This window comes from Gobio gobio (genome assembly GCF_949357685.1).
Source record: "Gobio gobio genome assembly, chromosome: 21".
Classification (NCBI taxonomy): domain Eukaryota; kingdom Metazoa; phylum Chordata; class Actinopteri; order Cypriniformes; family Gobionidae; genus Gobio; species Gobio gobio.
The window spans coordinates 10,746,564-10,760,842 of record NC_137117.1 but is presented as its reverse complement, the minus strand read 5'-3'; the positions used below and the strand labels follow the sequence as shown (position 1 = coordinate 10,760,842).

Here is a 14,279-nt window from a genome sequence, read left to right as displayed (position 1 = left end):
ATAACTATCTTTATAGGTTCGGTCACATTAGTGATATTTCATTGGAATTAAACAGGCAAAAAATCATTGCGATGTATAAAACACAACTCACTCAGAACTCACTTTCAAAACATTAACTTTTCTGTTGGCCAGCATTGCAAATGAGCGAAATCTGATATTGACCTCGAGGGAAACTCCCGTTCGCGTGGATTCCGATTGGAAATTTTGCCAAGCACAATAAATGTGACGGTTATGTAGCCTCATCTGTGGTATGATTATAAGTAGTGATTTATCAATGCATTCATATTACCACAGATATTCAAAGGTTGTTTTACTAACCACAAAAACACAAACATAAAGTCTTCTAAACCTGAAAAAAAATTATCTTCTTTACAAAATAAAAAAAAAGCATACACATCATAAAATATTTGAAATAAAGGGGCATGATCAAAAAGTCAGTGCACTGTTGCATCCACAAAATATTTCTGGTGAGCCATAATTTTGACATTTAAGATCACAATTGGGATCTATGATTCTCAACAACAAACAACAACAACAACAAAAATATTTGATAAATGTACGTTTCCAAAAAATTCAAGACCTTTAGTTAATTGAATTAGCCTAAACAAATTGAATAATACTTTTTGTTCACATGGATCGTTTCATTAACATTTCCACTAGAGGGCATCACAGGTTCAAGAAATTGCAGTAGGCTAGCTCTATAGTCTTGTTTTCACTCTCAAAGGCATTTCATTTGGTGTCATTGTCATAATAACATATATAATATTTTTTTTGTCATTTGTTCCTCAGTGTTTTAAGTCTTTTCATCCGTCGTATTGTACTGCAGAGAATTGTATCGTTCCGTCTTATTTGTCTACTGTCCTATTATATTTTGTAAAATAAACGGCATACAAACTCCTGCACCTGTTCAAATGACAAATGATATTCTTACGCTTGACAAAGCACGTAAATGAGCGGAAAACTTGATCAGCCCATTGCACTGAAGGCTCAAATGGTTGATAACAATGAAAAGCAGGTCATTAACCCCAGATCACAAAACCGGATCAGGTTTGACGAGTTCCTGCCTCGTAGCAGCTGATGTTACGAAAGGAACTCACAGAATGTTACCTCACCTCAGCAAGACTCTGTTGACAAGAAAACATGGATAGGAATTTGTGCGTCAGAGACGAGGACAATCACTCCGACTCGTTTCGCGAAGTTTAATATGAATCATATTTACAGATTTTACGTAACTCCTCCAAAAATGTAGATGTCTTTAGTGTAATCCAAATCTTTATTTAACAGGAATCCCCTGAATTATTATGAATGTAATGTATGAAGAGCATGTTCTTTTACAAGAACAACTTAATAATAGCACTTTTTAAACAAATAAATATATACACCAACGATTAGATTTGAGCCACTGGAAAACAAATAATCAGAATATAGAATAATTGAATATTCGTCTTGTGGGAATGCAATGTTTCAATTCTTTAGGAGGAAAATACTGCAAACTACATTCACATTTTACATAATACAAGTGAAAGTGATATGGAAACCATAATTATCTTAATTCTATGCTAAAATAAAATGTATTTACATTTCCTATTTTTTAAGCTACATCCATATTAATCAGGTTAACGAGATTGATCAATTTTAGGCATCTCTAAGTTTTGGCCCACACTGAAACAATGTTTTTGTCCAGCAAAAACTGATCTTTAAAAAAAAAAATCCCAAGAGGATACATTTGAAAATGGCATTTTCGAGTTTTAGTATGGCCTTTGAAAATTTAGGCATTTGAAAGCTATGACACATTTAGTTGTAACGCACTTAAGAGATAACACCATGAAAGCAGGTCGCAAGATAAGATACATGTTAAGTTGTACAGTCTTCATTCCTGTGTTTTCAGATGTTTCAGAGTGGACGATCAACTCTTCAATGGATGGACAGTGTTTTGAAACGGAAACGCCGTTTTCAAATGTACCCAGATTCATGTGGACGTAGCCTTAACAAAACAATTCAGAAGAAAGTGCATATATTAAACTTTGTTAATTACATAAGCAGGTAGTTAAGGATGCAAGTCGACCACCAAGCCGAAAATAAAGGCATCACAAATTATATCGAAGTCCATTTCATGCGAGACATTTTCAGCATTCTTCCTTTCAATGCTAACAGTCCAAATACCCAGAATGAATTGAGAAATAAGTTCCCAGAGAAAGGCCATTAGCACCATCCATTAGTCCCGCAGTAATCCCAGTTTCTTCAAGGCTTCCCGCCGATTCTCGCCATTTTGTCCATTTGGGGAGATCATCACGCTTATTCCATTGGAGCGGGGCAACATTTGGGCATCGTTGCCTGGCTGACCCGCAGCAGCGTGGAGCGATTTGGTTGAATCATCAGCCTGATGGTCAATACCAAAGTCCTTTGCGCTCCCTATAGAAGGAGATCGAGCTTGAGTCTTTTGTAACTGACCTGGCGATAACCCAACATGGTTCCTGTCTGGGTTTTTCATCTGTGGCGCAGGTTCAATGACCGTTCCAGTTCCTGAGCGCTCCAGGGAAGCCGATTTGATCTCGTAGGACCTTACTGGTTGCATCTTCAAAGAACCTTCCCTGCTTTTTGTGTCTTGGCGCTTTAAAGTGTCTGCACGTAGTTGCATGTCCGCTGGTACGGGACTTTCAGATAGTCTAGATACAGAAGGAGATCGAGCTTGAGTCTTTCGTAACTGACCTGGCGACAACTCAACATGGGTCCTGTCTGGATTTTTCATCTGTGGCGCAGGTTCAATGACCGTTCCAGTTTTTGTGCGCTCCAGTGATGCCGATTTGATCTCGTAGGACCTTACTGGTTGCCTCGTCAAAGAAGCTTCCCTGCGTTTTGCGTCTTGGTGCTTAAGAGTGTCTGCACGTAGTTGCATGTCCCCTTGTGCGGGACTTTCTGATGACTTTGGCGATTGACAGGGAGAGACTGTTTCAACCTCTTCTTTCTTCACCAAGCCTAATTTTTTCAAAGCCTCCATTCGGACCTTCTGAGGATCCATCTGAGTGCGCTCACTCTGCAGAAGTAACGGATGCGAGCTCCCGGTGTCTTTGTGGCTTTTGAAGATAATATTAGATGGGAGTTTCTTGGGCTTGGGCGCCACAGCTGGTGGGGTTTTGGGGTCGCTGTACTCTTTTGGCACAGCAGGAACATGTTCTGAAGATGGCGAAGGTGTCATCAGTTTGTCCACCACAGAATGATGCGCAATTGTTAATGGTGTCAAGTGAGGTGCTTTCTTCATGGAGGCCTTCTTGTTTAGGTTTTCGATCTCATTGTGGGTTAATGGCCCTCTTGACGTTTCTGGGCCTACACTCCTTGATTTGGTCACTTCATTTGGCTTTATGGATCCACCAGAAACATGCGGCTCCATTTTGGGGGGTTCAGGAATCCATTCTGGTGGCTCATCGCAAGCAGGTGGAGGTAGTGGTGAATAAGCGAGGCTCATCTTCTTCATTGAATCATCCATGAAGTCTGAGGGTGGAGGAATGAATTGCAGCGGCACCTCGGAGGAAACCTTCTCCTGCTTCGGCTGAGACTTCACATCCAAACTCTTATGAATGCCATCTTTGGCTTTAGAGTCACTAGGCAAACTTGTTCTAGCTGGAGGTTCAGGTATGAAAGAAGGTGGCAAGTCCACTACATCACTTGATTGTCCAATTCTTGGTTTAGTAGTTGCTTCTTCCAAAAAAGCTTTTGCAGAAATTGTCCGTCGGCGTTGTTGATGGTCAGGGCTTGATCTGAACCCATCAGGTGCATCAATTAATGCCACAGGTGCTTCTACGTGAGATGATTCCATTGGTTTGCTGATTATCCTGGCATTCCCACTGGCAAGGAGTAATGGAGTTGGCACAATGTACTTCTGAGAAGGTTTACGATCTCTTCCGATCACTTTGTTTGTAAGATCACGGGCTGATAGCTCTGAAAGAGAAAATGTACTGTATGAGCCATTATCAAAACAGGCCATATTCTCCAGATATTTCTAGTGTTAATGCTCACCCTCAGTATTGTTCTGGTAGATGGATGTGCGAAGAGCAGTTTTTCCTTCCAGGCAATTAGACAAGCCATCAGGTTCGTCGTTAGATAAACCGCTGTCCTCCTCTACCTCCAGAGACTCAATGGTCTCCTCTAGAAACATGAGGCATGCTCTCTCCTCAGCAGAAAGGTGCCCCAGACTGTCATCACTCTATTGCACAAAGAAAAGTGTGCTTTTTAATACTTTTATTCAACAAGGATGCCTTCAATTGATTAAAAATGATTATAAATGACTTTGAAAAAAAAGCCGTGTCGAGGGGAAAAATATTTACTTTTCAAATGCCAAGATTCACAAAGAGCAGAGACAATCACAAAGAGCAGAGAGTTCCTTATGTTAAAAATCAAAAATCAATGTTGGTTAAAGGAATGGTTCACCCAAAAATTTTAATTGTACTCGCCCTTGTATCATACTCAAATCAGTCATAGGAGGAACCTTTTTATAGTTCCTAAAACTATTGGCGGAAGTACCCGGATTTTGGAACTCTTAGATCTAGGAACTTCTTTTGGCGGAACTAATTTATCTCCTACTTCAGAGTACGGTCTAACCCAGCACAATAGGAACTACCAGTGATGTAAGCGTACGCTGATTGGCCGAACGCAATCGAAACACCAGCACCCGCCATTTTAAAAAAAAGCTGTCTACACTCGTACATTATAACCTATTGGTTTACTCTAGAAATTAACTCTATGTACATGGAAAACAGTGATAGATGGACCTCTCAACCTTTACGCTAAAGAGAAAATTCAATGCAACTTTGAGGGGACCAAGTGAAACATGATTATGTAATTCTCATACACATTTTCATACACTGTCCACTTTCTTTGTATAACAGTTCAATCTAGTAATGTATTAGACAGGACTGTGAAACAGATCATAAACTAATGAAGAATATAAGTTTAAGAACTAAGAATGTGAAAGCGCTGTGCTCAAGCTCTGGTGTTCTCATCACCGTCAAAATAAAGGTCCGCCACGCCATCAAACTAAAGGTCACAACAGCGCGGCTTACGTCATTTCAGAGTTTCTAGTGGCGGTGTGAACGCAACTAGGAAAATGTACTTTTTCCTAAAAGCCACCCCGGTGGTTATTTTCTATAACTCAGTTCCTAGAATTACCTGGTGTGAAAGCCCCTATAGAATACATTTATGGTAGCTTTATTGTGTTGTCCTTTATGGAGCTTAACAGATATGGCCACTATTGTATGGAAAAGATCTATGCAAACATTCCATGGAAAAAATTACTGCAAAAGCAGGTTTGGAATTACATGATGGTGAGTCAGTGAGTAGAAACTGGGATAGGCTCCAGCCCTATGACCCTAGAAGGTGGTATAAGGATCAATGAGCCAGTAAGTGTCATTTTTGGATGAACTGTCCCTTTAAGACAGTGGTTCTCAAACCTGTCCTGGGGACCCCCCACCAGTGCATATTTTGCATGTCTCCCTCATCTAACACACCTGATTTAACTCATCATCTCATTAGTAGAGACTGCAAGACTTGAAATGGGTGTGTCTGATGAGGGAGACATACAAAAAGTGCAGTGATGAGGGGTCGCCAGGACAGGTTTGAGAACCACTGATTTAAGATGTTCTAGGAAATAAAAAAATGTCTTGATACTTACAAATCCAGAGTTGATGCTGAGCACACTATCACAGCTTCCTGCACTGTCCATTCCAGACACAGATTCAATGGCAACGCCCCTTGGCCCGGTGTCACTTTTTGGCATCGCACAAAAAGTGCGAGTCAGGTAGCGACGTGGGTCTTTATGGAGCTTTGTTTATTGATGGAAAATAGAGGACCAATCTATAAAACAAATAGATAAATCAGATTAATCAGATAATGCAATAATAATAAAATGATATAAAATGAAAAATTCCCTACTAGTATGTGGAAAACAGTATTGTTAGGGCTCATTCAGACAACATGGAGGATGTACTATGTCTGGATTACATTCCTACTATATAGACTCAACTTTTTTTTCCAAACCAAAAGTAGTACCTACTATACAGTGTACAATGTTAGACGCAGCACGTCAGTTTTTCTACTTCAGAATTTCATGTTTAATTCAATGTGTTACTTGCCATTTCTTTGTAATTATTTGTGAAATTTACTAGCTATAGTAAATCCTACACCAAAGTTTCTTCAGTGCAGTGCCATGGTTTAGTTCACAGTATAATGGTATTCCCCATCTCATAACATCACTTTACCGCCACATACTTTTCAGTTAGGGAATGTCCCTATCAGGATCATCTTGGTAAAAATGACTGATGTAACTCTTGTTGGCGTCAGACTGTACAGATATGAATAGTGATATACACTGCTACAATTAAAAAGTCACAGACTCACAAACAGACTCTTAACATAGGGTCTGGGTCGAATTTGATTTAATCTTACATAGTTTTGCTAATGGTTTTGGGGATAAGGGCATGTCATGTGTAACGGAGGCTAGCTAGTAAGAGCTGTGCGAGTAAAGCTCACTACCTTGGCCTCAAGAGGCGTGCTAGCGACTGATGCTAAAGGCTGCGGTCTTTAGCGTCCTTGGTAGCGTGCTCACCACCCATGCCGGAAATGCTGCTTTGAATCCTGCTTGGGGCAGTGCGAGAAGAACCAGAGGGGTTATATTGGTGCCGTGACCCGGTTTGGAGTGATGTTTAGGGGGGTGAGTGTAGCGCAGACTAGCTAGTAAGAGCTGTGCGAGTAAACCTCACTATCTTGGCCTCAAGAGGCGTGCTAGCGACTGATGCTAAAAGCTGCGGTCTTTAGCGTCCTTGTTAGCGTGCTCGCCACCCATGCCGGAAATGCTGCTTTGAATCTTGCTTGGGGCAGTGCGAGAAGAACCAGAGGGGTTACATTGGTGCCGTGACCCGGTTTGGAGTGAGGTTTAGGGGGGTGAGTGTAGCGCAGACTAGCTAGTAAGAGCTGTGCGAGTAAACCTCACTACCTTGGCCTCAAGAGGCGCGCTAGCGACTGATGCTAAAGTATGCAGTCTTTAAGGTCCTTGTTAGCATGCCTGCCTCCCACACTGGAAATGGCATTTCAATCCTCCTCAGACCTGTGCGAGTAGAACCAGAGGGGTTACATTGGTGCGGTGACGCAGCTGGGAGTGAGGTTTAGGCGGGTGAGTGTAATGGAGGCTAGCTAGTAAGAGCTGTGTGAGTAGATTTCGCTCCCTTGGCCTCAAGAGGAGTGCTTGCGACTGATGCTAGAGGTTGCGGTCTTTAACGTCCTTGTTAGCGTGCCTACTCCCATGCCGGAAACAGCGGTTCGAATCCTGCTAGAATCAGAGGGGTTGTATTGGTGCTGTGACCCGGATGGGAGAGATTTTTTGGGGCGTGAGTGTAACAGAGACCAGCCAGTAAGAACTGTGTGAGTAAACCTCACTCCCCTGGCCTAAAAAGGCGCACTAGCAGTTGATGATAAAGGCTGCGGTCTTTAGCATCCTTGTTAGCACATCTGCTTTCCGTGCCGGAAAGCCGGTTCGAATCCTGCTCAGAGCGGTGTGAGTAGAACCGGAGGGATTACACACGCATTTTGTACATATTTGCATCTGTATAATTTGACTAAATTATGGCAGATACATTTATGCCAAAAATACTGTACAGTTTAACTTTGGGCTGTGTTTATGATTACTACAGTGGTTTTTCATTTGCATAACAGTGATGGGAAAGTCATATTTTGATATTTGGGATTAGGGATGTGACGGTGAGGAAATTTTCCCACCGGTTAATTGATGTGTGACAACACCGGTAATACCGGTATCACCGGCGGAGGCTTTTAAATCTAAAGTAACATGCACACGACCGCTCTGAACTGAAAACGCGCCGGTGCGCACACACCGTGAATGACAGCTCGTCTGTAAATGCGCGCTCTGTGAGGCCATGGGTGCGTCTCAATCAGTTCCCTAGTTCAGTAGTCAGGGCACTGATCAAGCATTGATCAGTCTATGATTGAGATGCACGCCATGAATGAATAACAGTTCGTCCCCTTGTTTATACTCAACGCGCCCACACGAGCGCGAGGGTGCGCGCGGCAAAAAAATGCGCGGAGGCTCGCACTGCGGAGCAAGGCGAAAGTAAACAATGCACGCTCTGTGCGGCCGTGCACATTTTACTTTCAGTTTTGAATTAGCGCCAATTCGGCTGCAGGTTGCTTGAATTGTGGGTTCATTGGCCTATTATTTTTAATGAAAAACACAACAACAAAACAAATGACAAACTCCCTTAAATAGGCGCTTTTACGTTTCGCTTTGAAACCAAATCTTCCGCGATCATCTCAGTCAGCTCCTCACTCTTAAATCTGATGAATGACTCCTGCCGCTGCCGAGACTCACGGTCGGATCCTGCTTTATTAAGCAGATACGTTCAGTTTTTATTTGTATTGTCTGTTCTCTAACTGAACTAAATTATTTTATTACTATAAAAAAATCAAAGACGGTGGGCGGTGCCACGGTGGGCAAGTGATGTACCGGTGTTGAGTCTGGACACCGGTAACACCGGCAACACCGACTATCGTAGCAAGCCTATTTGGGATATGGTCATTAGGCTAGTTTTGTTACGCAGACCTGGCAAACCTGCTGACAATGATTTGCACGTTTTGCATTATTTGCACAGGCTGTGAATCGATTATGAATCTCCAAGCACAGAAGGCTAGACGTTCTCTAAATGCCTGGAGGTACACTGCATCCACCCTGTACACAAACTCACTGTCACATGAAAGAATAAGCATGTTTGACACACCTGTTCAGATGAGCACATCAAAATAAACCCACAATGAATGAAACAGCTGAAAGCCCACGCCCAGAGAACACAATGTGGCCATATTGCAGTTGTGGACGGGCAGTTAAAAATATTATCACTTCAAACTCAAAGAATTTGATTTTAGCACAGTCAATGAAACCTAGGGTGAAATCTGAAGAAGTTTAAACTGCAGCGAAGCTCCTGTCTCCATCTTTGGGAGACATTAATACACCACAAAAACAGAAGTGTGCTGCCTGTGAAGGAAGCATTTTAAGGCATCATCAAGGTGCACCTCCGAAGTAAAGGTTTTTCCAAAAGGTAGACAGCTAAATGATGGTGCATTTTAATTAAGATACTTTTTTGACAAATTCTAAGGCAGTGGAGAAAGAAACACCCAGAAATAACTGAGTAGGTTCACTGGGAAAAAAAATAGATACAGTATATTTAAACTTTTTAAAATTAAAACTACATTAAATACTGAAATAACAATATAATAAATAGCACACATATTGGGAAAATAGTTATTAAATAATATATTAGTTAGAATATTGAAACCACTTTACATAATATTTGTGTGTTTAGGCATTTTTATGTTTTCAGTAATGAATGAATTTTAAGTATATCTAAGATAAAAAGATTTCACTGAGCCAATCATAATGCATTCTGGGATTGTTTTCTCCACAAAAAAAACTAAACATGCAGTGATAGTTTAGCAACATGCTAATGGCAATTCTATTGAAAACAATTCTCAACATTCAAGTCAAAATCTTTTTCAGGATGATGCATGTTTTTTTTTGTACATTTGCCTGCATGTTTACAAAGACATACATTTTGGGGTTGGTAAGATTTTTTAATGTTTTTGCAAAAAAGTCACACTCACCAAGGCCGCATTTCTTTGATTAAAAATACAGTAAAAACAAATATTGTGAAATATTATTACAATTTAAAATAGCTGCTTCCTATTTGAATATATGTTAAAATGTAATTTATTCCTGTGATCAAAGCTGAATTTTCAGCATAATTTTTCCAGTCTTCAGTGTCACATTATCCTTCAGAAATCATTCTAATATGAGGATTTGATGCTCAAGAAACATTTATGATTATTATCAGTGTTGAAAACAGTTGTGCTGCTCAGCATTTTTGTGGAAACCGTGATGAATTGTATTTCAGGATTTTCTAAAGAATATAAACTATTTGAAACAGAAATATGTATAAACTGTCTTTACTGTCACTTTTGATCAGTTTAATGCATCCTTGCAAGTATTAATTTCTTACTGACCCCAAAATTATGAACAGTAGTGTGTATCATGTAGACGTAAGAAATGGCGCAGATGCAAGAATGCATTCTACTGTATGTGAATGGATGGATAGACAGATCCCTAGGTTTTTGGAACAGAGCCCACATTTAATTTCTCTTTACTTTCCTTTCGAAATTATCTTGCTGAGAGACTCTAGGACAGCAACATGAAACATGAACAAGTGTGAATGCCAGCCATTGTTACCGCAAAAGTTTTCAAGTTGTTCAGCATACTTTAGGCCGCTGAGGTGAGGTAATTGCGAGAACACACACACCTTCTCCGTGACTCCATGAGAGAAACAACAGAATTGGAGAAGGTGATGGGTTTGGCCGACACCTAGAAAAGCTAGGAATGCAACTGTGCCTGATTGGAACTGCTGCAAATTCCAGCTGTTCACAGAATTTATTCACGCATTAACAAAATCACCTTGCCTTTTGGGCTAAGGAATGTTTGACTTCGACTAGAATGCAATTAAGTGAAATGATATATAATGAGACAACTGAGCTCAATGATCCTTTCAAATAGCATAATCAGGTTCTGCGGCGTATCGTCAGGTTTGCCCTTAAGCCCACACACACTATTGTTTTCATAAAATGAATATGTTCATGCTTATTAGAGGGAGTGGCGGCTTTAAATAGTATGAGAGCAGGAACAGGGACATTAGTGTCAAAGTAGAACATCAGTGTTTGTTTAAAATTTAATTGAAAGTTTCACAGCCAATTGCAATTTCAGCATGATTAAAGGTCAATAGCTATGTTTACATCTAAAGGCGCAAAATTGGAATATCGCATAAAAGATAGAACAAAATCACCACTTCCTGGGAAAACGGTGCAAAATATCTGTGATAAAAATCGTTTCTGCAATCGGGGAAGAAACTGTGACTTTTGCATCTCAGAGCAGCAGATGAAACGCAATAAACACTGCCATGTTACAGTATCTTGTGTTTGTGAACGCAATTGTGTGAGACGCTTCTGGGAGGGAATTAAACCAAACTATTTTAATGACAGACTTTGGCTCAGGTATTTCAGAAAGACCAAACCAACATTTAAGATGCTGCGATGCGATTGGTCCGCTGGTTAGTCCAGTCATCCAATCACATCCTCTCTTGTTGAATGTTGTGCATTGAGGGATTTATTCGGTAAATGTGTCTTCTTATCGGATAAAAATGTATAAAACAGGGCTCGACATTAAGCTTGTTCATGTGCTTGTCCTTCTGACAAGAAAATCTGTCATTCACTTGTCCGAGTAAAAAAATAGCTTGTCCGGAAAAAAAAATCTTTTTTTGTGTGTGTTGTAAATAAAATGTATTCTGAAGCAATATTCTCACCAGTGTTCAATCAGCTTTGACATATTTAAATCTGCATATTTGTGATATTTTTACCTTTTATATAGGGCATTTTTTTCCTAATCTTATTAAATATAGGCTATGCTTCAGCTTTCCTTTTATATTCTTACATTTGATCAATAAATTAAATTAGAAGAAGACACTATAGGGCTGTTACCAATTAAATAAAATAATTTACACTGAAAAATTACAACTGCATTAAATAATGTTATGAGATTGTTTTAAATATGTTTTGAATATACAAATAAGAAAAGTTGGAAAGAATGTTTAAATATGAAACTAAAACGCCAGTAGGTGGCGGCAGGTGACCAGTGAGTCGATTCATTCAAACTGCTGATTCATTCAAGAATGAGGCAGTCGTTTACGAATAGGTCATTGAATCTTTGATTCAACCGATTCATTCAAACGCTGAATCATTCACTAACACGCTGTTGCGCTGACACGTGTTCTGCTGTGATCTTTGTTTGGAACTATTTTCGCTGCTGAAATAGAACATAAACACTCAATATTGCATCTAAAATGTAAGTGACTTAATGTTAATAATTGTTTATGGAACTGGCGTATGAAATCAGTGTCATTTTCAGTCGTGATGTTATTCAGGAAAACAGCACTCTTGGTAATGTGACGTTGCAACTGTATCATGTTATAAATATAAAAAAACTCTACATTTTTACTGCAGTGTGTTAACTGAGTTTCTCTGTGTTAGCGGCGCACATTTGTCAGTTCATTATATATAATATATTATTATCCACTATCGATCGCCACTTACACTAATGAATTCAGAATCATTCTTGCATTTTGGTGATTCCCTAGTTATTTTTTGTTAATGACGTTTTATCAGGCTACTTGTCCGGTCGGGCAAGTCAAATTTTCTTTCACTTGCCCCTTCAAAAAAATCCACTTGTCCCGGACAAGCGTTAACGTCGAGCCCTGTATAAAATATAATAAAATTATCAATTGAGCGCATAAGCATTTTTAGAATTTATGTGCATCGATTCTGATTCTAATCATGCTGAACTGTATAATATACATAATTGATTTTATACATAATTGCACTATCATACAAAGTTAAACAAGCTCAAAACCAGAAAAAAAGTGAAATATTTGGCCTTTGACCTGAAGACCAGTTATCTTTCGGTCCTAGCCAATCATTTACCCAGAATAAACACACATAGTCCGAATCCACCTGCAAAGTACACATTGAAAGCAGCAGACCTCTCTGTTTGCATATTTAGATATACTGTGCCCATAATTCATACACACCACCCATTTAACAACACTACACCATGGGGGGATTTATGATCAGCCCTCGGCTGTTTAGCTGTCAAAAGCACTGAACACTAGCCTAAATAAAACCACAAGGAACATGCTTTCAGCTTCATCAGATGAATTAAACAAATGAGCTTTTGTAAAAAAGGCTTATGATAATCCTGAAATCATTGCACAAATATTTTACACAATATGCAATGTTTCCCAGCGCACACACACACACACACACACACACACACACACACACACACACACACACACACACACACACACGCGCTATGTTTGTGATTTAGGCTACTTTATTGTACAGCCATGAAATGGTAAATATAGATTAAATGACTTCTAAATCATGAATAGAGAGGCTGGTTTTCAAGAAAATCCAAATTAACAAATCATGATCTTTTTTAAACATAATATTAAAATCTAGCTACATTTAATTATGAAATGTATTTCACTAACAAATACATATGACAAGCCTAATAGATACATTGAGCGTCTTTAAAGTGTATGTGAACAGGGCTTTTGGGGATTCTGTCACACAAACTCCTACTGACATGATAGTAGACATAAAAACTACTATTGACACATTGTTAATCTGTCACCTACTGTACTTTTACGCTGCCATAGTTAAGTTTTCAGCCTATTTATTTTATTATTAAGGCATGTGCAACACGCTGTCATTATAAGAGTCTGAAAAGCCGTCAAAAATCTATCAAAAGGCAGTTGAAGTCTTACCTGTCCGTCAGGGATTGCAGTCGCTCACCTGCGAGATTCTCTCAGCTGTTCTAAAGTAAAGCAGTCAGAGCGCGAGGATCTTCAACAGCGCAGAGCTGATCTGAGCATGCGTCACACGCAAAGCCGCCGCTGATTGGCTGAACGCCTCAGACACACTGTCATCAACCGTTTACAGTAAACACTGCTGTTTAGAATGTAAACATCATCTAAAAATATTAAGTTAAACAATACATAGAATGTCACAATAATACTCATGCATTATTGTCACATAACCTCATCACGTTTCATGTTTTTGTTTCCAACTAATGAATACAGTTTTGAGAATAGACTGGAATGGATTTGCAGAATCCAAACTAATGCAAGAATGCTTTGGGATATAGACTAATGTTTGGACTTGTTTTAAAAAAAGATACTCATTAGATTATTGCTGAAGTTCAAAAATTAAAGTATGAAAAAGTTATTTTATATATATATATATATATATATATATATATATATATATATATATATATATATATATATATATATATATATATATATATATATATATATATATATATATATATATGAATAAATTTCTTTCCAAATATCCCTTCTATCACAAATTAGTCGCCTTGAGACTCAGACCTTTCCGACGATATGTGTTTTTGTCAAGATTAGAAAAGGTTTTGATTGTAGCGCTGTCAAATCGATTGTTTGTGTTTACATAATATATGTGTGTGTGTACTGTGTATAATTATTATGTATATTTGAATAAACACACATTCATGTATATATTTAAGAAATATTTGTATATACTATTTATATCATTTATATTATATATAAATATAAATACTTTATACATAAATATAA

At 38.9% G+C, this 14,279-nt stretch overlaps 1 protein-coding gene across 1 annotated transcript; it reads right to left on the bottom strand.

Annotated features, from left to right (window-relative positions):
- Positions 1-233: 233 nt before the first annotated feature.
- Positions 234-13,484, bottom strand: LOC307117465 (specifically androgen-regulated gene protein). Its single transcript, XM_079802320.1, has 4 exons — positions 13,428-13,484; positions 5,666-5,847; positions 4,015-4,201; positions 234-3,936 (listed from the first exon to the last, which is right to left on the bottom strand). Exons 2-4 carry the CDS (start codon positions 5,768-5,770, stop codon positions 2,216-2,218), a joined length of 2,013 nt encoding a protein of 670 aa, XP_079658446.1. The 5' UTR covers positions 5,771-5,847; positions 13,428-13,484; the 3' UTR covers positions 234-2,215.
- Between the last annotated feature and the right edge of the window lie 795 nt (positions 13,485-14,279).

Bases quoted from the DNA above. Each gene is read 5' to 3' on its own strand.
- LOC307117465 (XM_079802320.1), bottom strand. From the start codon at position 5,770: ATGCCAAAAAGTGACACCGGGCCAAGGGGCGTTGCCATTGAATCTGTG. The intron at 4,202-5,665 runs GTAAGTATCAAG...TTTGTGCAATAG, and splicing joins TCAGCATCAACTCTGGATTT to AGTGATGACAGTCTGGGGCA. The intron at 3,937-4,014 runs GTGAGCATTAAC...TTTCTCTTTCAG, and splicing joins CTACCAGAACAATACTGAGG to AGCTATCAGCCCGTGATCTT.